The sequence below is a fragment of the Marmota monax genome, unplaced genomic scaffold (genome assembly GCF_021218885.2).
Source record: "Marmota monax isolate L192 unplaced genomic scaffold, Marmota_monax_Labrador192_F-V1.1 WCK01_AAM20220418_F8-fsc00015, whole genome shotgun sequence".
NCBI classification, from domain to species: domain Eukaryota; kingdom Metazoa; phylum Chordata; class Mammalia; order Rodentia; family Sciuridae; genus Marmota; species Marmota monax.
In genome coordinates, this window is record NW_026692194.1 from 23,082,160 (window position 1) to 23,106,258 (window position 24,099).

At 46.3% G+C, this 24,099-nt stretch overlaps 1 protein-coding gene across 1 annotated transcript in view; it reads left to right on the forward strand.

Annotated features, from left to right (window-relative positions):
- The window catches only part of Thada (THADA armadillo repeat containing), a 318,367-nt gene extending 294,677 nt beyond the window's left edge, over positions 1-23,690 (forward strand). Inside the window, exons 37-38 of the mRNA XM_046425124.2 lie at positions 19,852-20,021; positions 21,094-23,690. Of these exons, the coding sequence (XP_046281080.2) occupies positions 19,852-20,021; positions 21,094-21,456 (533 nt within the window). The 3' untranslated portion in view covers positions 21,457-23,690. The remainder of the gene's footprint in view (positions 1-19,851; positions 20,022-21,093) is intronic.
- The last annotated feature ends 409 nt before the right edge of the window (positions 23,691-24,099 follow it).

Here is a 24,099-nt window from a genome sequence, read left to right on the forward strand (position 1 = left end):
CTCAAAAGAAATATTTGTGACATATTAGACAGTTAAATTGTTAACCACAATATACAAAGAAGTCTTTAGAAATTAATAAGTGGTGATAATAGGAAAAGAGGCAAAATATAAAAAACCAAGTCCTTTATACAGGGAAAATAGACTTGAACGGTACATATATAAAAAGTGCTCATCTTTACTACTAATAAAGAAATGCCAAGAAGAATAGCAGTGCCCTGCCATTTCCTCATATCCTACTGACTCAGAATTGAAAGATTGCACTCTGGCGGATTGTGACAGTTGTGGAGGAGCAGGCGTGATCAGACCCAGGTGGAACTTTAAATTGGTCTTTTGTTAGAGAGCGTTTAATGTTATATATGGAAATTGTAAAGGTATACACCAACTAAGCCAGTAATTCCACTTCTAGGAATTTCACCTATAAAAATATTTGTGCACATGGGCAAAGATATATGTATAAAGTTATTCATTTCAATATTGTTTAGAACAGAAAAAGAAGGAACAACCTAGATGTCCACACACCAGGCACCAGTTAAAAAAATGGATTAAATCTATATGAGGGCTGGGGTTGTGGCTCAAGTGGTAGAGTGCTTGCCTAGCATGTGTGAGGCACTGGGTTCAATCCTCAGCACCACATAAAAATAAAATAAAGATATTATATCCGCCTAAAACTAAAAAATAATATTTTAAAAAAATCTATATGAACAAATGTGCAAAGGTATTCATCATTGCCTAAAAAAAGTAGAACAGAATATTTGGAATGATTGTACTTTAGCCATAATGAAGGTTATATATAAATAGTACTTTTTGTACGTCTAGAAAGCTTTATTATGCACTCTACTTTCTGCTGCCTACAGGGTCCTGGCAGAGCAAAAGTACATGAGCTGGCTGGGCATGCAGTCAGAGCCAGTAGTGGGGACTGGCTGGGAACAGATGATCACATGCAGTCTCAGATGTGGCCAGTTGTTGCAGTGTGTAACCTTGCCAGGTTTCCCCAGCCAGCATCCACTGACCAGAACTCCACTGACTGGGAGCAGCAGCCTCAACTCAGCTTCTTTTGGCCCCTTAGCAAGTAGTGGTGACCCCTGTCGACCTCACTGTGGGTCCTGCTTAGCCAGTGCTGGGGGGAACCCATGGCTGCAAGCTAAGGGCAGCTTCATACCCTCTACCGTGGCTGGTGAAGTGACTCAGTCCTGTCCTTCAGAAAGTTGTAGCGGTTAAGATTGTGTTTAAGTCTTTTTTAAATACCCTAGGACTTAGGGACGGTGTTTCATTTTGGCAATGCAGGTTTCTTCATGCTCCCACAAGCTCACTTCCTACCACAAAACATCCAGAATTTTCCAAGGGTCCCACACAGGACCAACTTGAGCCTTGGTGGTTACTGTTTTTAGTCTCTGTAACCCTTGGCAGGGAGAGGGGGCCAGAATAGTCTAGGCTGAGAGAATAGCTGACTTGGGGGAAATCGTGAGGATTGCTGTCCCCTGGTTGCTGCTTTCCATCCCACTTAGCTCCTTCACTTATTTCTAAAAGTCACCTTAACTTGATTCCCCTACCCCCCACCAGCCCCCATATGAGTTTGGCCTGGTCACTGGGGCTGTAATCCAAAGAATGGTCTGATCTCCTGTGTAAGGTTGCCAGACTGAACAAATGAAAATTCACAAGGCACCTAGTTACATTTGAATCTCAGATAAACAATGAATAAATTTTTGAATAATTTATTAGTATAAGCATGCCCCAGGTAGTATTGGGAATACTTATGCTAAAAGTTATTAGCTGTTTATCTGAAATTCAAAGGGAACTCAGCATCTTGTATTTAGCCTAGCAGCCCTTCTCCGGTGAGCTGTCCTGACTCTCCTGTTCCCTGGGAGCATCTGAAGGTTGAGGATAAAGATCAGGAGGAGTTGTAAGCAGTAGTTTTCCACTAATAAGCACTGTCCAGGGTACGACTGGGGCGCGAAGTCCCAGGATCTCCCAGCCCCCCATGCCTGCCCTTTGCCCCCCTCACTTGTCTTCTTGGTTCTGAGCTTGGGCCTCGCTCCTGCCTCTGGAGTTCTCGGTTAGTCTGTGGCTTCCCCCCACCCTCACTTCTCCTCCTTTTTCCTCATTTTGCTCTCACTGGTTCAGAACATGTAATTAAAGTTTACATATTTGAATGTTGGTTATAATTACTAAATAAGGTTTTGTGTTCCTTGCTACAATTTAAATAGCAGGGGAATTTAACTTTTTGTGTGTGTTTTGCTTTTTTTTGAAACGTGACCTTGAATTCATTTTTAGCCATGTGACTCATTGACCTTCACCTTGAGTGGGAAGAAAAGTCTCCCATATCTGGAACAAACTCATGCTCATCTTTCTAGAATAGATACCGTTGGAGAAAGTGGGGAGTAGGGTAGATTGAGGTGGGGGCCAGACGGGGATCCCACTAAATTGACCCAATCAAAGAAGAGGGCTCAGAAGTCTCCTGCACTGCCCGATGCCTGGCCTGTTAGGATTGGACCAGGCCGACTCGGGGCCGTCCACCTCTCTCCACATCATGATTGGTCACCTGACTCACCAGCCAGAAGCAGCTCTAATAGAGGGAAGCATGGTTTGGGGCCAAGGACTAGGGCTCCCGTGGCCTTCTACTTTCAGTCTCTGCTCTTCCCAGGGACAGCTGACACTTCATTCTGGCTCCCTCCCCCAAACAGGTAGAGTTTGGACAATTCTATGCTCTTCCTCTACATTAGAACTTCTGGTTTCTAATGGCTGCCTTGAGGAATTCTGATGTCTCTCTGTTCTCCCATTTCTCTGCCTTTGTTTCTCTGTCTCCCACCAATAGAGGGACCTTTTCCATAGCCAGGGAGGTGTTTTCTATCATGGAGAAGAGGATACTGATCTGGCAACCAGGAGTCACCTCCATCCTGAACCAATTGATTTCACTCTCTTAGTCTCAGTCTTGTCATCTATAAAATGGGGGGTAATGAATTATCTCACAGAATATCTATAATAAGAAATAAAAACAAATGTCAAAAAGTAGACTGTTAGCTGGATGGCACATGTGTCTAATTCCAGCCACTCAGGAGATTGAGGGAGGAAAATGGCAAGTTTAAGGCCAGCCTGGACAACTTAACAAGACCCTGTCTCAAAATAACATGGAAGAATCAAAAGGGCTAGGGATGTAGCTCAGTGATAGAACACTTGCCTAGTATGTAGGAGGCCCTGGATTCAATCCCAAGTACTGCCCCCCAAAAAAGTTTGACCTAATGGTTTGTGACTGAGGTGAAGTATCTTAACCTGTAAAGGAGGTAGCCACATGAATTTGAGGGCTATGCTTGCCAAATGGCTGTAGTTGCCCAAAGAATTTGGATCTGCTCTGTCACCTCTGAGGGGAATGAAACAGCATGCCACATCCACTAGAGCCCTCGCCTTTGGCCCAGCGAGGTCCTGCCAGCCAGTTAGTACAGAGGTTTAGCCCCAGCTGGAAACTGGTGATGAGGGGGGCTAAGAACCTGAGCTTCTCAGAGCATGTGGAAAACTGAGTATGAGAGGCCACAGCATTCCAGCTCCGATACTTGAACTGAGATTGTGTGTTCCCTTGGTTACAGCCATTTAGGGCTCCAGAAGGCAGAGAGATTCAGCCAGACTGTTCTCTCAGCGGTGGCTGGGGGGCCCAAGTCCCTTGTCACCTTGCAGTTCTGTTCAATCCTTCACCCTCACAGCAACACCACAGCAGTGAGAACAATGGGAATCAGCCACACCCGTGGAAGTTCATGTGGAGGGAAGAAGGCAGGAAGGATCAAAGCCTCCTGTAACCCAAGAATTCCTCAGCAGCTCTAGTCCCCTAATAATTATGGTTTGGAGATTTGCCAGAAAGCAAAACCACTTAGCATGCCATATTTAACAATGAACAGTTTTCTGTGTTCATAATAGTCCCTGCGGAGAGCAAATAGGCACCTTGAACAAAAGATAGGATATTTATATGTGTATATAAAATAACCTGCACCTACCTTAAACCTAAACATGCTTTCAGGGAGGAATGTGTTGCTTCCCTGTGTGCGGTGCCTGTTTTGTGAGTGCGTCGGAGAAAGGCTACATATAATGTTTCCCTCTCCCCACCTCCCTGAGCTTTTCTTTTTCTTTTTTTTTTTTCCTCCTGTTGTTTAACCCCAAATCACCCATACTTATTTAATGGCCAAATCCCTCACTCGCCTTCGTTAACTTTGAGGTTTAGGACTTTACGTTTTATTTTAAATATCTGGCCTAAAAACCGTCATCCCAAGGAAAGCTGTCTGGGAAATGATACCAGTGGGATGGAAAGCAAGGGTTTTGACCTTTGGGAGGATGCAGACACAGGTCCAGGCCCTGAGGACCATGTGTGCCAGAGGCCCAAGCCCCTGCATCCGGTTGGAGGAACCCAGGATCCAAGTTCACTGTGTCTGTGTTTATTCAGTTCATTTGTCCAATAAACGCTTGGCATGGTGGGACATTGGAGAAGAATGGCCACCTAGAGGAAAGTTCATTAGAGCCAAGCCTTAAAGAATGGGCAGAATTTCAGAGGCCAATCATGGGAAAGATGAGAGCATTGCAGAAAATTTGAGGCCTTTTCAGGAAAGGAGTAAATTAGAATGGCACAAGTATTGGGTGTGTGAGTAGAAAAGAGTGAGACGAAGCTGGGTGGGAAATGGAGGGCCTGGGATTTTAAACTGTAGTTGAATTAATGTTAATGCATAGCTCTGATTGTATTTCTTATTTGTTAAAATCTTTATGGGTTCTCTTATGCAAATGATATCCAGATTCTTTGGCCTGGCATTTCAGGTTTTAGTGAACATCTGTGGTTTCTGCTGCTGAGCTTCCATTCACCCTCCCTTGGATAGCTGGACCCAGCTTCCCCCTGGAGAAGGCAGCCTCTCCCCACCTTTCAGTCCATGTGTTTTGGTGAGCTAACCCCAAGCAGGATTTTCCTAGATACAAATGGAAGGAAGTCTACCCCAACCTACTTCAGCACAAAGGGGCATGTAACTGAGAATCCTGGGCTAGGGCTGGCTTCAGACATGGCATAATTCAAGGGTCCCATAGTATCCCAAAGACCTGGTTTCTTGCCATTTCTCCCTGCTGCTCCTAGGTTGGCTCTGTTTTCAGATAAGCTCACATTTCCCATCAAGTTCAAGATAGGTGCGGCAGCCCTGGCCTTTACATCTTCATTTTTTAAGTAGCTGGGTTTCAGGCCCATTCCTTGAACTAATCTCAGAGGCAAGGAATATGATGCCCCGATTGGCTCAAACCTGGGGCAGGTACCTGGGGCAGGTACTCCTACTCCTGGAGTGGGAGTAGGGTTAGCCCACCCAAAACACATGGACTGAAAGGTGGGGAGAGGCTGCCTTCTCCAGGGGGAAACTGGGTCCAGCTATCCAAAGGAGGGGGAATGAAAGCTCAGCAGCAGAAATAACAGATGTCCGCTAAAACCTGAAATGCCAGGCCAAAGAATCTGGATATCATTTGCATTAGAGAACCCATAAAGATTTTTTAACAAATAAGAAACATGATCAGAGCTGTGCATTAACATTAATTCAACTGTAGTTTAATAGCTGCCATGTGCTTGGCATATGGTAGGCCTTAATTAATATATAGAATGAGTGAATGAAAAGAGACATACGTGGACAGTTTGGAGGGTGGGGATCATTCTTGGTAGGCCATGGGAATGGTGTGGAAGGGAAGCTAGCAAAAGAAGTAATGAAGATCCACCAGGAAAGCCAAGAGGTCCCATTTCTTGGAAACCCACAAAGGGAAAGACTCTCAAGGGAGGAGGTGGGTCAGTTGTTCCAAGTACTGGCAAAAACCAGGTCACAGAGGATGAGGACCAAGAAGAGTTCCCCAGAGAGAGCTGAGAGAAGATTGGGTACAGCAGTTTAGAGGCCAGCTTCCTGGAGTTTAAAAGCAGGTGGTGGGCTGTGTTTGTGGCTCCTTTGGTAGAGCGCTTGCCTAGCATGTGCGAGTCACTGGGTTCGATTCTCAGCACCACATAAAAAATAAATAAGTAAAATAAAGGTATTTTTTAAATAAATAAATAAAAGCAGGTGGTGCCCAAATAAAAGACCAGCATGTTAGCTCAGCCGACTTCTCAGCCTCCCTCCTCAGCACATGTGTAAAAAGTTGCTCCTGTGCCTCCGCACACCCTTCAGGCAGCACCTCGGCCTTCTCTGGCCTTTGTCCAGCCACAGTTCCCTTTTCTCAGGTATCTTCAGGCTCCACGCCCCACCCCACCCCAACTGCCCTAAAACAGCGCCTCCTAGATGCTGCCCCGCCTTTCAGTGAATGTTTCAAAGGAATCATTGGAGACATGTTGAAGTCAGGAAGGACGGAAGCTTGAGCTCCTGTCGGGTGTCCTCTGTAGAAGACAAGCTTACCAGTCACAATGAGCGCTAAGGACCAGGGTCCAGAGCAGGGAGAAACAGTTCCAGAGTCCAGTGAGGAGCCACTGAAAAACACAAGAAGAGTCTGATAGAATTGCCAGGGGGTAGCAAGAATCCCTCCGAGATTAAACTAGAATAGAACAGTAGAATGGAATGGGGACAGGTGGTGACAGAGCACTGCTGAGCCTGCTAGCAGATCAGGCCCACCAGGGCTTTGGGGGCTAAGAAAAGTATCATAGCCCTGGGAGCCCGGGGTGTGTAGAGAGAGACAAGTGATGGCCAGGGAGAGGAGCGAGGTCTAGGATGTGGTCAGGGTCATGCGGAAGGGCATTTGGTGGAAGGGGCAGAAGGTTAGTGATATTAGGGATGTGAGAGGGGCCCTGTGCAGCGGGAGCCATGGTGAGTAAACTATCCCAGATCCTAGCCCGCATCTCTGTTGTGCCTCATTTATAAAATGAGGCTCATAAAATCTACTTTAAAAGGTCATTGTAATTAATACACTTGAAGCACTTACGATCGTACCTCGCACATAAGAGCTCGATAAATAGTGGTGATACTGAGGATGTTCACGTCAAAGCAATGACAAAACAGAATTTGGGAACCGGAGTTAAGATGATTATAAGTAATGACAAGTTCTCGGACCTCAGAATGGTTATTGGGAGTGCAGCGAAATTGGAGACGGGAGAGTGTTGGAGTTGAGGAGGCTGAAAAAGAGTGAAACCAGATAATGGCAGGGACGTCTTTGTGAAGTTGACGTCACTGACGGGGGCGGGGGGGGGGGTGACTGAGTCATTGAGAAGGCCCCACCTGTAGCTCAGCTTAAACAGGAATGGGAAATTAAGATGGATTTCAAAGGATGAGAATGTCAAGTTAAGGGGAGAGGCTGTCTGCCACAGGAGTGTGCTGGACTGTGCCTGGCAGAGACTGAGGACAACAAGCGACAGCCTCAACTGGAAAGTCAGGAGCATGGTGGCTTCTACCAGGAAGAAGAAACACTTGAAGGTTGGAAAAGAAGAAGAATATGCTCACCAAAGAACAAATTTTGATTGAAAAGAACTATTTCACATAATAGGTTTTTGGAGTTTTTTGGTGCTAGGGATGAACCCAGGACCTCACACATTCTAAGCCTGTGCTCTATCACTGAGCCACACTCCCAACCCCTTCGTAGTCCTGGCCATACTAGCTTTTAAGAAAAACTCTCCTCTGAGCCTGAGGACAAGTCTGAATAAGGCCTGAGGTAGGGTTTAGGGTCGGCTGCTGAGAAAGCTGAGGGAAGGAGTCCCTTTCACCTCTCTTGAGCTTAAGGATGTGTGGCCGACAGGCTGGATCAGGGCTGTGGGCGGGTGCCGGGCTGCACTCAGCTTCCCAAAGGCCCCACCACTTCCCCCTGTCTGGGGAACACACGTTCTGCAGTATTTCTCAGCTCAGTGCCCCTCCGACAGAGAGAGGGACCAGGAAAGCTGGGATCAGGGACTTCTCTTTGAGAGCTGAGAGCAACAAATGGCTTTAAAGGAGAGGAAACAGGACACCAGCCAGCTTCGTGGCTGCCTTCTTTTCCAAGAGCGCTGCTCTGTAATGCAATTGTATTTGAACATTTTTTTCGCATGATGTCAGGGAATAGCCTCCCTTAAAAGCTTTCATGAAAAAGCACAACTATAAAACAGACTCGGCAAGGAAATGGAAACCAGATGAGTGGGCCTGTGCAATTTGGGTGAAGAGATTGCTCTCTGCAGCTTTGTGATCCCATCTCTGCTCCCTGCACACTCCTCTGTTTCACAAGTTCTACTTCCAACCGAGGCTGGCATGCAGGTGACTTCAGAAGTGAACTGTCCTGCTTTATTACTGCACGTGAAGAGGTACAGGAAGCAGCAGTTCCCTACCTGATGGCCCCACAGACCACCTAGTCATCCCCCTCCTCAGCATCTTGTCCTTGTGTGAGCCCAGGCCTCACTTTTTTTTTCCTTTACCTTTTTGCAGTGCTGGGGATTGAACCCAGAGTCTCATGCCTGCTAAGCAAGTGCTGTACCACTGAGCTGTACCTCCTGCCCTCATTCTTTTTTTAACCCCTTCATCTCTCCACCCACCTACTCCTTCTTAGGGTTGGTCTTTGAGGACTATGTCTTTTGGGAGCTTGCTTGTGTGCATGTGGGGGAGTACTGGGGATTGAACCCAGGCACTCTACCACGGAGCTACATCCTCAGCCTTTTGGGGAGAGGAAGAAATACTAGGGATTGAACCCAGGAGCACTTTAACACTAAGCGTCATCCCCAGCCCTTTTTAAAAAAAAAAATTTGAGACAGGGTCTCTAAGTTGCTTAGGGTCTCACTAAATTCTGAGGCTGGCCTTGAACTTGCAGTCCTCCTGCCTCAGCCTCCCAAGTCAGTGGGATTACAGGCATGTACCACTGTGCCCACTCTCAGCCCTTTCTAATTTAAAAAAAAAATTATTTTTTGTAGTTGTAGTTGGACACAATAACTTTATTTTATTTATTTATATGTGGTGTTGAGGATCGAACCCAGAGCCTGGCACGTACAAGTCGAGCGTTCTACCACTGAGCCATAACCCTAGCCCCTCAGCCCTTTCTATTTTGAAAGAGAGTCTCACTAAGTGGTCCCCAGGCTGGCCTTGAACTTGCGATGCTCCTGCCTCAGCCTCCTGAGTTGCTGGGATTACAGGTGTGCCACTATGCAGAGCTGGAGTTATGCCCTAGGTCTGTTCTGACAAGGAATAGCAGGCATTTACTAACCACCCCCTCCCTGCACCCCTGAATATCCTCTGCTAGATCTAGAAAGAAACTGAAAGAATAAGGCTGAGCTACCAGGAGTCTCTGAAAATGAATAAGGTCACTAAGGAGATCTTCGTAATCAGTGGAAACATGATCTGGATATGGGTGAGAAAGCACTGAGAAGATTCAGGGCCACTAGAAAAGATTTGACTAGAGGCAGGGGTACAAATTCAGCGAGACAGGGGCTCAACAGCCCAGGATGAAAAGAAGATATGTACCCCAAGTGCCCGTGGCTAGAACAGCAGTCTACCAGTGAAGGGGGAGTTGATTCCAGAGAGCTGTGATCTTTTTTTTTTTTTTTTTTTTTTTAATTTGGGATTGAATTCAGGGATACTCAACCACTGAGCTACATCCCCAGCCCTATTTTGTATTTTATTTAGAGACAGGGTCTCACTGAGTTGCTTAGTGCCTCACCGTTGCTGAGGCTGGCTTTGAACTCGGATCCTTCTGCCTTGGCCTCCAGAGCTGCTGGGATTATAGGCGTGTGCCACCATGCCTGGCAAAGAACTATGATCTTAATTATTCCTGTGACAACAGGGGACCAGGCAGAAAGAGGCTTTCATGCTAAAAAGGAAGGATATTTGGGCTTTGTGGGCCACTGAGGGCTTCTAAACCGGGGCACAATCAGGTCAGAGTTGCTTTCACAGGCCACCCTTACCACAGGGCAGGGGAGAGCTCGGAGTCAAGAAAGACAAGACTTGAAGCCAGGAGGCTGCTGTGAAGGCCGCTGTGGTTTATAAAGGAAGAATTAAGAGGATGAACCAAGGTAGTGGCAATGGGGGTGGAGCAGAGAGTGTGTCGGGTGTTCTGTCATCAGGACAGGGAACCGTGAACACAGAAGAGAGGGCAGAGGAGGAGATACCGCTGAGGGGTGAAGGCAAACCAGAAGACAGCAGAGGCTTCAGAGGGCTCCAGAGAGTGCCATGGTGCTGCGCCCACTGCCAAGGGGTGAAGGAATGCAGGACTGGGAAGCCCAGAGGAGAGGGACAGGGCTGAGGGGACAGGCGGCTTCTGCTCCAGCATGGGCCGCTCACACGTGGGGCTCACCTCCTTTCCTATCTTCAGGCCACAGACATTTCAAGATGACTGCGGTGTGGCTGACCTTGCCATTGTGACCTGGAGGGTGGTGCAACTACTTTTCTTTTTCTTCTCTTTTTTTTTTTTTTTTTGGTGCAACTACTTTTCATCAAGAAATTCTTTTTCAGTGAAACTCCATCAGGCCAACTTAGTTCCTTGATCCATGTTCTAAAGGGAGCAGCTAAACCTTTCTCAGGTTCTCCCTTATTTTCTTAAGTAGCGACTCCTTTATGTATAAATTTAATAAGAAGAAGATTTTATTTTTGGTCAATAAGAATTGACTAAAATTTTTAGGACTGGGGTTGTGGCTCAGCGATAGAGCGCTCATCTCGCACGTGTGAGACCCTGGGTTCGACTCCACAGTACCACGTAAAAATAAATAAAAAAAATAAAGATATTGCGTCCATGTATAACTAAAAAAATATTAAAAAAAAAAAAAGAATTGACTAAAATTTTTAGTCAATAAGAATTTGACTGCCAGGCCTGGTGGCACTCACCTGTAATCCCAGCAACTCAGGAGGCTAAGGCAGGAGGATCACAAGTTCAAGACCAGCCTCAGCAACTTAGTGAGGCCCTGTGTCAAAATAAATAATTTTTTTAAAGAGGCTGGGGATGTTGCTCAGTGATGAAGTACCTCTGGGTTTAATCCCCAATGACAAAAAAAAAAAAAAAAAGAAAGAATTTTTCCATGCCCAGTTTTAGACTTTGTCAGTTTTATTTTTTTGTGTGTGTTTATTTCCACCAAGTCACACTTGACCTGGGTATTGTTGTCAGTATTTGCAATTTTTAGTGTTATTAACAAAATGACTTCTTTGGTTATTGTGAATTTTATCATGAGCTATTGCCATTGTCTGTTTAGTTTTGTGCTGATTATTTTTCACTAGTAACATTCATGGCAAGGTCAAAAACAACCTGCTTCTTTCCTCCTCCAACCGCACCCCCCTCAATGCTGCCAAGGGCAGTACTAGGAGAGCAAAGCTTTTCAACTTGATGGGCACAGAGCCTGACAATGCTGAAGACTCAGGCTCTTCTTAGCACCCAATTTAAGCCATTCTGCAGCAGTTTGTTCTTTCCCCCTGTTCAACGGGCTGAAAACCCAGTCTGGCTGCCCTCCAGCCTCTGTTCTCTCTTCCATGGCTTGTTCTTGAAAGAGAGAGAGGTTTTTGGCTAGGTGTGGGGGTGTCCACCAATAATTCCAGTGACTCAGGAGGCTGGGGCAGGAGGATTGTAAATTGGAGGCCAGGCTCAGCAATTTTATGAGACCTGGTTAAATTCCCAGTACTGCCCCAAAGGAGGGGGGATTGTATTGCCCACACTCCCTTCCCTCACCCTAGCCCCCACTTTCAGCAGCCTTGGGCCATATCCACAGGTGGTTTCCCAGGCCTTTGGGAAGTGACTATAATTCCAGAGCAGTTACTGGGGAATGTTGGTCACAGGGGACAGATAGGAAGGACCTTGACAGGCCTGGGAATAAAGATAGAAAATTTCTTACCTCAATGGTAAAAGTGCTTGCCTAGCATGTACAAGGCCACAGGTTCAGTCCCCAGCAAAAAAAGAGAAGAGAAATTCCCAGAAATTTTGAGAATGTAGGCACTTAACATTTTGAGCACTGTTTATACATCTTTAAAAAATCACTTTGTGACAAAACACATAACAATGTTTCAGACAGTGACAGCTGACAGTGGCTCTTAGATTATATCACCTAGTGATATTGTAGCCATCTTAGTTTTTGTGAATACATTATGAATTTTGCACAGCAACAGAATTGCCTAGAGATTCGTTTCTGAGAAGATGTCCATTTTATTAAGGGACCCATGACTGTACCTTGGTTTACTCGTGTAGTGTGTTTATTCTATTTAAAGCTATAAAATCCTGGTGGTACTTATAAGGGAACTTTCTGGATTCTATATAAGGCTGGGAGATGGTAGTGGTAAAGTCCTCAGGAGAGAAAAATTATCTTCCTGAATGTTTCTAATTAAAATTTCTGGTTTTTAGTTATACTTTAGGACCCTCTGTTCCCACCACCTCCGTGTCCCTCCAGTGTGTTGGGGGATCTGGGCAGCCCCCCCTAGAGCTCTGTGCTTGGTGTTCCAGGCAATGAGTGCACTCAGAACTGGGGGGTGAAGTACCCCGCAGGGCTCAAAGCTGGTGAGCTGCACAGGCAGTGAGCCCTGGGAGGACCTGGGCTTTTTAGCAGGCAATGTCACTTGAAGATGATTGTTGTTTAAATCCATTCATTGTTCCTCAGTGTGGCTGGAAGTGAAAAAAATCGAAGTATTTTTATAAGCTTTTAGCCAAGTGTACTATTAACCAGCTGTAATTTAATTTATCAGTCCCTTTTCCATGAAATATTGCCCTATGGGATAAGAAGTGCACACTTTCAGCTTCTATGAAGTGTATATTTGTTTTCATTCATATTGGCTGTATCCATTTTTGAAATCAGTTAGAAAAAAAATATATTTACTTACTCAGTGATTTGAGGTAGACCCACATTTTTTGAATTATAGTTATTTTAACTTAAAAAATTTAAATGATCTTGTCTTTAAAATGAAAACAAAGGATTTCTAGGGTAGTTCTGGTTTCATAATCAGGAAAAATGTTGACATCAGACAGGCACAGATTTTATGGCATATAACCACATCTGTGGGGAATCTCATCCTTTGGGAGCTAGGCCTACAGGAACTTTCCAGAACCTAGGCCATTTGTTCCATTTGAAAATAACTAAGAAAATGAAGAAAAAGCAAATTTCCTAATAGTTGAAAGGGTTTTTTTCCAAAATATTTTTAAAGTTTCAAATGATAGTGTTTTTAATCTCCTCCCTCAGACTGGGAAACACATTCCCACCTCTGCACAGAAAGGGCTTGGTAGCAAGCTGTTTGGCAGAAGTGGCTGCACCTCACCTCTCTACCCAGGGGCTGTTGGGGATGGGTGAGCTACAGGACACCTTCCAAGAAAAGGAAGGCAAAGAGATGAGCTTCTCCGTATCTGGCCCAGGTGAAGGCCTGGCCTCCCTTTCCTGGGGAATGCTGAGTTTCATCCACCCGCCTGCTAGGCTGCTCACCGCAAGAGACTTTAATGAAGGGGCTGTTATGGTGCTAGACGGCGGTAGGGTGGGGTGAGGTGAGGTGCCTATAAACCAGTCCAGAAAGTTGGAGGGAGAGGGCAGGGGCTGGCAGGGAGGACCTGGTGAGGGTCTCAGTGTTCTCCTCTATCAAGATAAGGGGCTGGTGCAGAGCAGACGCCTTCCTCAGTACCCTTGAGTAGGGGTCACAAACTCGCAAGTTCAAGGGACCAAGAAAAGGAACAAACCTGCGTATAATGAGGTGGCAAGAAGTAGGCCTCCCAGACTGAATGTGCATCTACCTACTGTAGGGCACGGCCACTGCTCTGCTCTGCACAGACCTAGGGACACTAGACTAACATTCTGAAATTTGAAAAGGTGCTGAGGGCTGGAGGTATAGCTCAGTGGCAGAGCATTTGCCTAGGATGGTCCTGGGTTCAATTCCCAGAACTGAAAGAAAAAATAGCATAAATGTGGATTTTTATAAGAAATTTTCTAATTTTGAAAACAGACAAACATATGAACTGTACCAAACTTGTATGAAGACCAAACAATTCTATTGTGCCCCTGTCTGCATGCTTCTAATGGGTCCCTTGAGGTCTGAGAAACCCTGTGTGTTTGGTTGGGTTCTGCCTTTCATGCCCTTTATTTTAAATAGTGGATTTCAGTGCTTAAAATCCAAAAAGAAGGAGGAAGAGGGTCTACCTGGGCCAGTTGAAGTCTTGAGTTCCCTTGGGCACTTAACACCATAGCCAGGAGGGAAGTGGGAGAGAGCTTGCTGTCATCCAGGGACAGACTTCGGCATCAAGTGGGTGAGCCTAGTCCTCGTACAGCACACCCGGGCACTTGGCCCACTGCATGCTGAGACTGGGGCTGCCCTTGAGACCTCTGACTGGCACAGACATTCTCTGATGACATTTTTAAAATATTCAGATAAAGAACAAAGACCAATACCCATCCCCTCCACACACAGTCCCCCACCCCAACTTTCTGCTGAGTTCTTGGAAGCCGGAAGGGCCACCCTTCTCCACTGAGGATACCAAACTTCTTCTGGGCCATTTGTCTCTAGGATGGGTCATCTGGGAGTTCTTTTTGAGGTTGCGACGGGCATTTCATGGTACGGACATGAAGTGCATTCCCTGGTGGGCTGCCTGGGAATCCAGCTCTGGACCCTAGCCCCGAGGACCCCAGCAGACAACCCTGGGCTTCAAGGGTGAAGGGCAGGGGAAGTGGGGACAGAAGGGCTTCCACATCCTTAGGAGGGGGAACTAATAGAGGCTTGTTTTCCATGGCTAATTAAAATGCAAGTTCGTGCCCTGCCCAGGGGAAGTGAGAAAGCCTATGGAGTAGACTAGAAATTACGGGGTCGTCTGGAAAGGTCCCACTGAAACCTAAGATACTCTGCTGACGAAGAAGCAGGCAGAGTGATGCTCAGATTTGATCCCTCTTTGCCTCCAGGCCTGCCCCAGCCTGTCCGCGCCCCCAGCCAGCAGCCCCGCCCCGCAAATACTCCTCTCCATGTGCAGATCCCGTGTCCTTGCTGCGGGACCTCTGGGCTGTGCTGGGCCTCCAGTACCCTGCCAGGCTGTGTCCCCTCCATGAAGCACTGCCTCCTCCCTCTCCCACTTCTTGAGTTTGTTTTCGTTTTTGTTTCCTTTTCTGTCCTTTCATTACCACTCCTAATGGTATAATTAGTCTCTGTCACGCACCATCTTGAACTGTTTCCTGACACTTCCTATGTGTCAGCGTGCCTCTGACTAAATTGTTCACTCTCTGAGGAAAGGGACCAGGATTTTCCTTCTGTTTCTCACAGTATCCCCACACAGCAGGTGACCAGTAAATACAGTGGGTAGATAAAAGCTTGGACTGATGGGTGCATGGTGCTGGCAGGGCCACCCTACTCCCTGGCCAGACCCTGAAGCTAGGGATTTTCCACTAAATTGGGATTCTCCAGAGCTGGGGGCAGAGAGGATTCAGCCCATCACCACTCTCTCACCGTTGACTGTGCTGACTTGACCTCCCTTGGGAAGGATTGGGAAGGAGACCTGACCAATGGCCTTAGTCTAAGAGCATCTCCACATGTCCTTAGAATCAGATGTTCTCCCCCCTGCAGTACTGGGGATTGAACATAGGACCTCACGCACACTGGGCAAGAGCTCTGTCCCCGAGGTGCTCCTGTCCTTTTTATTTTTTGAGACTGACGACTTGCTAGCAGGACTGTAGGTCAATTGCACTCCTCCTGCCTCAGCCTCCTGAGTCGCTGGGATTACAGGTGTGCGCCACTGCACCAGGCCAGCATCATTTTTTGTACATATCCAGTGTCCCAGCACCACTGGTTAAAAAAAGTGATCTCCCCTAATTCACTTTTTTGGCACCCTTGTCAGAAATCAGTTGACCAAGCCGATAGGTTGAAACAGGAAGACTGCAAGTTTAAGGCCAACCTGGGCAACTTAGCAAGACCCCGAATCAAAATAAAAACTTTACAAAGGGTTGGGGGGGTGTAGCTCAGTGCTAGAGTGCCCCTGGTTTAATCCTTTCTTCCTTTTTTTGTGGTGCTGAGGATTGAACCCAGGGCCTTGTTCATGCAAGGCAAGCACTCTACTAACTGAGCCCACTTTAAATCCCCAGTAATTAAAAAAAACAAAACATTATTTGTAAATGTGAATTTGCTTCTCGACTCTCTGTTCCATTGATCTACATGTCTGTCCTCTCCATTCTGTTCATCTGTACTGTCCATCCCCCTGCCGATGCCACACTGTCAAGCTGGGGTGCTGGTGAAGAGCATGCTTAGAATGCTCAAGACCCTGGGTTTGATTCCCAGCACCACACTGAAACAAAACAAAACAAAACAAAAACAACACTATACTTTCTTGATTCCCAAAGCTTTGTGGTAAGTTTTGAAATCAGGAAATGTGTGAAGCCTCCATTTTTTTCCTGGATTGTTTTGGCTATTTTGGACACATAGCCAATTCTTTGTTTTTTTGAGGTTTTTTTTTTTGTGGGAGGGTGGGGTGGGGTGGGGTACTGAGCCACATCCCCAGCCATTTTTTTGTATTTTATTTAGAGACAGGGTCTCACTGAGTTGATTAGGGCCTTGCTTTTGCTGAGGCTGGCTCTAAACTTGTGATCCTCTTGTCTCAGCCTCCGGAGCCTTCGGGATTACAGGAGTGTGCCACCACGCCCCACCGTAGCCAATTCTTGAAACACAAGTGTTGCTTGGCTGCTTGTTTTGTTTCTCTGGGGGAGTGCATGTGTAAGTGAAAGTCCCTCGCCCTCCTCTTCACCTCCCTTCACAGGGCACTTGCCAATAGAGGTCTAGGCTATTCTACTGAGCTGTCTTAGTCCTGGACAAGGCTGTAAACAAGGAAGCTTGTGGGATGCACCTGGCCCTTCAAGCAGGTGATCTCAAGCCAACCAGTCCCACCTCATTCCCTCCTCCTCTTGCATGGTTGTGCTTGGCTAATTTTAATCCACTTCGGCACCATCACCCCAGCTGCCTTCTCCTGCCCCTCCCTACACACGATTTATGACAAAATGGTGAAGAACACTGTCCTGTCAAGAGGGGCTAGCGTGGCAGCCTGGCCTTCCTGGTGGCATTTCTGGTCACCGTTATGTGTTCCTTCTGTACCCAGTGGGAATGTCGCCTGAGTTGCAGGCACTGATTTTTCTGGTGGGTGAAACTTTTTTTTTTTTCCCTGAAGAGCTTTCAGTCCTTGCCTTAAGGGGGGGGGGGGAGGAAAGTGTGGGAGGGGTGAGTCAGAGGGTAGAATTTTCTGGAAGATCTCAAAATCAGCTGACCTACTGCTGGTTCCACAATACTGTGGACTTTTTTCAGAATACACCCCCCAGCTGACGGCTGTTTTGTTTTGTTTTGTTTTTTTAATGACTAAAAGTGATCAAGGCAAATACACCTTCATCGTGTCTGGGTAGGGCAGCTCTCCCCTCGCCTTCCTGCAGGATAGGTAGGGGTAGTTTGTGCCTTGAGGTGGATTCACGCAGCACCACCGCCAACAATACATACTTGCACCTGCTCCCAACCTGCCCATATCAGCACTTCCTCCCTGGCTAAATAGGGATGGGGCAGTAGAAGCAAGTGAAGATCCAGTAGGAGGAAAGCATTCTTATTATCAAGAATAATACCAGTTACTATTTATTGAATGCCTTCTTTGTGCCAGTCTCCATGCCAGTGCTGAAACTAAATCAAGTGGGATAAAGGAAAGATTTCCTGCCAGGCGCCATGCGCACGCCTGTAATCCAGCAACCTGGGAGGCTGAGGCAGGAGGATCGTGAGTTCAAAGCCAGCTTCAGCATCTTAGTGAGGCCCTAAGCAACTCAGCAAGATCCTGCCTCTAAATAAAATATAAAAAAAAGGGCTGGGGTTGTGGCTCAATGGTTAAGCGCCCCTGGGTTCAACTCCGAGTGCCAAAAAAAAAAAAAAAGATTTTCTTGTATCCATAGCCATAAGCAGGTATGTTTTCAGCATCTGCTCTCTATTGAACTCTAGTTTTAGTTCTTTGGAGGTCTGAAAGAGGTCCTCTCCATGCAGATTCTCAACCCGTTGAAAACTACACAGGCCATCAGCTAGAGATCAAAATGGAGATTAGATTGTAGGAAAAGGCTGACCAACACATGGTTCAAACCTACAGCCAAAATGCATTTTTGCCCCCTCTTCCCCACCCCCTCCTTCCTGTTTTCCTATTTCCCAGTTTAAATCCTGTTTCCAGGGATTGCTGCAGAGCAAGAAACGTGGAGAAAGACCACTAAAGGGCTCTGAGGACAGTGATATCCATCCTTTTAGCTGCCTCCATGAATCTAGGCTCTGCTCTGTGAATTCTAAGTAGTCCTGAGCCTGCCTGATGGTCACCCACTCTGTTTATCTCACCATAAAAACCTGCATCTCTGGAATGTTGATGCGGATCCTCCAAGTCTGTGCTTTGCATGCTCCGTGAAACTTGTTATCCATTCTGATTTCTTTATAGCCACTTGGCGTTCTATGGCTGCACAAGTGGGTTACCCTGTCTGAACCCTGCTTTCTCATCTGTGAAGCAAAGATGTTAATACCCAGTTTATAGATGTTGGGGGCTGGTGATGTGGCTCAGTGGTAAACACTGGACTAGCATGCACAAGGCCCTAGCTTCAATATCCATACCTCTCTCTCTCTCTCTCTCTCTCTCTCTCTCTCTCTCTCTCTCTCTGTGTTTTCACACACACACACACACACACACACACACACACATGCAATAGTGCACACCTGTAATCCCAGCTAATTGGGAGGCTGAGGCAGGAGGATTCCAAGTTCGAGGCCAGCCTGGGAAAGACCTTGTTTCAGAAAGGGGTAGGGATGTAGCTAGCATTCACTGGTCAAGCATCCCTGGGTTCAATCTCCAGTACCAACAAAGCAACATAGGTGTTGGAAGGATTGAAGACCAAGCACTTGATCAGGGCCTGACACATCATAGGCCCATGGTAGGGCCACCTCAGTAAGCCTGGTTCAATACCCTGGGGAAGCCTTCATCTATTCTCTACTCCAACTCTCAGCTTTCTCCCTGTGTGCTGAGCAGGTCTAGTTGGAGGCCAGATGGTCAGAGGCAGGACTGTGTGCTAAGATTGGAAGTGTGGATCTGGAAGAGCTTAGGTCTGGACTGAAAGGCAGGTATTGGTATGGGAGGGATCTGCAGAGCCCACTGTCAAGTGGGGGACAGGAGAGGCAGAGTTGGAGGAAGTGTCAACATTCGGCCTCCTGCAACTCCATATTTAGGACTGTCTGAGGTCAAACTGTGAAGTAAGTGATGGTTTTCACAAGGGACCTCACTTCCTCCTTCTACACCCCATTCTACTCTTTCAGCACCCCGCCCTCAGGAAACCAGGAAGTCAAGGGTCTGAAACACAAATTCACTCCAAGACAGCAGCAAACTATGAGTGAAATCAAACCCATAACCTGATTTTGAATGGCCCCTGAACTATATATGGTTTTTACTTTTTTTCTTCTTTTTTGTTTATAGTACAAGGAATTGACCCCAGAGGTACTCTACCATCACTGAGCTATAGCCCCCTTTTTATTTTTATTTTGAGACAGGGTCTTGTTAAGTTGCTTGTGCTGGCCTTGAACTTGTTATCTTCCTGCCTCAACTTCCCAAATAGGTGGGATTATAGGCGTGCATCACTGTACCTGGCTGGTTTTTACATTTTTAAATAGTTGAAAAAGATCAAAAGAATAATATTTTGTCACACATGAAATTCATATTTCAATGTCTATAAACAAGTTTTATTGGAACACAGCCATCTGTTTATAGAAATGTCTAGTTCTGCAGGTGGAACTAATTCTGTCCACATGGGAATAGGGGCATGAGATGCCAGGGTACAACTATGGCTCATTCTAGCAGTGTAGACAGTAGGACTCAGGAGGGGATTCACATCTACCCACTCCCTTGCCCAGCTGATGGCAGGGATTTTGTCTGAGACCCTTCATGTTCTCAGAGTCCTGAAGGATCCCCCATGGTGGCCCCGAACAGTTCATTCATTGCTCTCTCCTCCCATCTCTGCAGAATTTGCCTTCTGCCAGGTGGATGCCTCCATAGCTCTCACCTTGGCCTTGGCTGTCCTGTGTGACCTGCTTCAGCAGTGGGACCAGCTGGTTCCTGGACTTCCCATCCTGCTGGGATGGCTATTAGGAGAGGGTGATGACCTTGTGAGCTGTGTGGAGAGCACAAACCAGGTAATCCTTGGGACTGAGGGCACCGGGAGGTGGACCTGCGTGTCCTAAACCCACTGGCGCTAAGAGGCTCAATGGGCCTAGTGAGCTGGCTGCTGAAGTGTGCTTCTGAATGCTGAATGCAGAGCAGGGACGGATCTGGAGATTGCCTGCTGGTGCTGCTGGGGGCACTGGGAACACTCCCGCACTCACTCTTGGCATTCCAGTGGCAAGCCTTCTGGAAAGCTGGTGAGGGAACTTTGAAAGAAGTTACTTGGATGCTGAGAGTATAATTATGAATCATGCTTATTAGTCAGCCTTGGAGTTAGTGTGGGGCTCCCCACAGTTAGATCTAGGGGTGAAGCATTTCCAGAGAATTAGGGGTCCTTCCAGGGAACTTGCTGCTTAAAGAAAATATTCACCTAGTGGGTGGGGGCGTGGTGCAGATTCAGGTGGGAAACTGAGGACCCAGCCACGCAGTAAAAGTATCCTGAGAACGGAGATTCATCAGACACCAGTGTCTGACTCTGCTGGCCAATTTGGCATCCACAGCAGGCCAAGAGTTCAAAAAGCAGCCTGTTTACGGGAAATGTGGAGACCGTGATAAAGTGTTTGTGATAAAATGACCTTGAAAATCTGCAGCATTTTAGAAATCAGGTCTCATACTCAGAGGCTGCTGCCTTGAGCTTGGTAATTCCTTGTCCTTTTGTCTGCAGCTAAGAGATACCTTCCTCCCTCTTCTGATTTCTCCATGTTCCTTAAGGTCTAGGGCCTACTCCCTTGTGGAGGTCTCCTTTTCAGCAGCATCAGGCCCCCAAAATATCTTGGCTTTGAACTACAAACACATCTTTATCAAAGGTCACATTAAGTCTGGGGGGAAAATTCCTCTGTGGTAGAGAAGTACAAGGAGTGAAAATAGACAGTGACCTTCAAGGCTGCAAGTGGTGAGGGTGTGGGTGTTGACAGGTGGGAGTGGGCCCTCTGTCGGGTGGGAGAAGGGACATACCTCTTGTATCTGGCAGGGCACTGCTTGGTCTGACTGGGATTCATCAACGTTCCCCGTAAGGTTGACTTTGGGTGTTTTCATTTGATACAGGAGGAAGAAGACTACCTGTTTGAAAAAGCAGAAGTCAACTTTTGGGCTGAGACCCTAACTTTTGTGAAATACCTCTACAGACACCTCTTCCATCTTTGCAAGTCTAGGTGGCCTCCCTCTAGCTCTGAGAGGCTATGTCACCTGCAGAGGACAGTGTCAGAGCAGCGCCACCACCTCTCTCAGCTCTTCAGAGAACTTCCACCCACTGCTGAGTTTTTGAAGACAGTGGAGTTCACCAGACTGCGCATTCAGGAAGAAAGGACATTAGCTGGCCTGAGGCTGCTGGCCTTTCTGGAAGGAAAGGAAGGAGAAGCCCCCTTGTGCTCAGAGCCACAATCCTTCCTGCAGAAGCCAGTCAGCTAACTCCTAAGAACAGAAGCAGCTTTTGCCTCTGGGTACATTGGTGCTCACCCAGCCACTCTGGAGGCAGAGGCAGGAGGATGGCAAGTTTGAAGCCAGCCTCAGCAATTTAGCAAGACCCTATCTCAAAATAAAAATAAAAGAATAACTTTTTTTTTAAGGGCTGGGGTATGTAGCTTAGTGTAAAGTGCTTGCCTAGCACGCATAAGGCCCTAGGTTCAATCCCCAGTATTCCTCTAAATCTGCAAGAAACATGTCAAACATGAATTCAACTATTTTCCCTTCATGCCTGCCCCATTTCCGTGAGTCTGGGCTTGCAGAAACACGTCAAACAAATTCAACTGTTTTCCCTTCATACCTCCCCCATGGCTGTAAGTCTAGGTTTCTGTCATTTCCTACAGGGGAGATTTTTCTTCAGTTCACTCATTCAAGGCAGCCTAGTTTATTGCAGCTACTGTAGGAAGTGAGGCTACCACACTGAATATTTATTCTGTCCCCAGGTGCAGGCCACCTGCAGGCCTGAATTAGCCTTTTCTGTCCCCCAGGACTGCTAATGTCCAGCCATAGCCGCCCTCTATGTGAATTGACTACATAGAATTGAGTTCTAATATACACATAACTCCCCCCTCCTTTTTGTTTTTTCTTTTTTTTGGGGGGGGGAGTACTGTATGTAGGGATGGATTAGTTGGAAAATAGCCCATTTGGTCAGATTTCTAAATTTTATTCCATTTTAACAAAACAAAAAGATGTTCCAAATGTTGGATCCTGAGAGAATTAAGAAAGGATCAACCTCCTGCAAATAATTTATTTTTATTATCTGTACGTGTAAGTCCTGAAGTGGTACACATTCCATCCTAATTATTAAAAGAGTCGTAGAGAGTCCCTTCTATCTTTCCCCAAAATATGTGCTAATGTTAGGGAACCTGATTTTGCCACCCTGTGAAAGCCTGTAGTTTGGTTGTTAGAAGGAACACAGGGAAAGGAGAGCCAAACCAAATGATTTTTCCATTTTTATGCTTACACTGTTTACCATCATGTGCTTGGTGGCAGTAACAAGATTCTCATTTAAGATGCCAGCAGACACTATCCATTTCAATGATTTAATCTAGAAACCTTAAAGGTTTTCTGCCTTTCCAAGCCCAGCCCAGTCGTCTTCCTCAGATACCCAGCAGGTGGCACTCTTGCATACATTTTGCTGCTGGTCTCCTATCTTGATGGGCTTGCCATTTTTAATTTAGACTTTCAGAGTGTTACCCACGGTTATCTTGAGATCACAGCCCCATCCACCTTAGTTTGAATCATAGTATATAAACTTTTAGGGCCTGTGAATTTTTAAAAATACTTTTCAGGGGAGTCGTCACAGAATTTTATTGAAGGTCTAAAGGCACAGGTTAGAGAGGAAAGAGTTCAATATGGCCATTTCTTATGGCAGAAGAGCAGCGCTTTCAAATGTAATTTGTTTCTCTGAGAGAAAACTATCCAACCCTAAAAAAGCCCTGCTAGAAGCATGGAGAAAGGGCTCTGCAGGAAGACGAGTAAAGAAGTCAATTCCATATCCAAAGTTCTATCCTGAAGAGAACAGGAAATTCCCTGGTTGGTTTTGCAGCCATTCAGCCCCAAATGTGGTTTTTGTGATCCTGAATTAATTACCTAGTTAGGCATCTATGTAGCCCACACCTGATGGAGAGTTGCCAACCTAATACTTCTTTTTTGTTCTAAGGCCGAGTTGGTTTGAAGTCAGGGATTGCTGGGGTAATTTGGTGATGACCATGGGAGAATAATTCTGAGAGGGACCCAACAAAGCCCAGCTTGTTGGCAGAGGAGAGCACTCCTCCTTTCCTTATTTGAAATGAAATAAAAGCAGTTATGTAATAGTAAAAATATTTCACACTAGCAGGTACTCTGTACCACAGCATGTATCAGAACATGTTTACATGTTATCTCTAGAATCCTACCAGGTCTACACAGTGGGTGTTCTCATCACTGTTGACTGGGAATTATCAGATTTTTATCTTGGCTGGCTATGGCCAGTCTGGGAGGGCTGGAGGGACAGATGTTTCCACTGGTTTTGTATCTGAAATCTTGTCATTAACCTGATATCAGTAGCTAGGGAATTAACTGGCTGCTCCACACGTTCCTGATCATTTCCCAGAGAAACCTTGAAGACTACTCTTGGGCTCTCAAACTCTTATGCTTGTGGTCATTTCAACAAAGAATAAAGAAGCAGCTCACCCTTGTCTAGAGGCCAGTGCAGCATGGGTGCAAAGAGTGAAGAAGTCACCTCTGCCAATTGTCACTTCCTACTCTTGGTGCTGAGCTCTAGGGTCCAAGATTTGGGTGGCCCCTGGCTCTGTACTCATGTTTCTATAGACCTTCATCCATCTAGTGGTAGCCAAGGCCTGACTTTTTCTATTGGCATGCTTTGTCCATCTGTTTTAATACGTAAGACAGCTTGTACTTTTGAGTCTTTTATACACCTTTACAGATATCACATTTGCACTTTGACAAAGGTGAGGGATGAGTAAAGAAAGAATTTTATCTTTTTTATCTTTGTTTTACAAGTAAGGAAACCTAAGTACCAAAGAGATTATGTGATTCAATGGACCATTCAATGGATACTAGGGACAAGGCCTGAACTCCAACCCT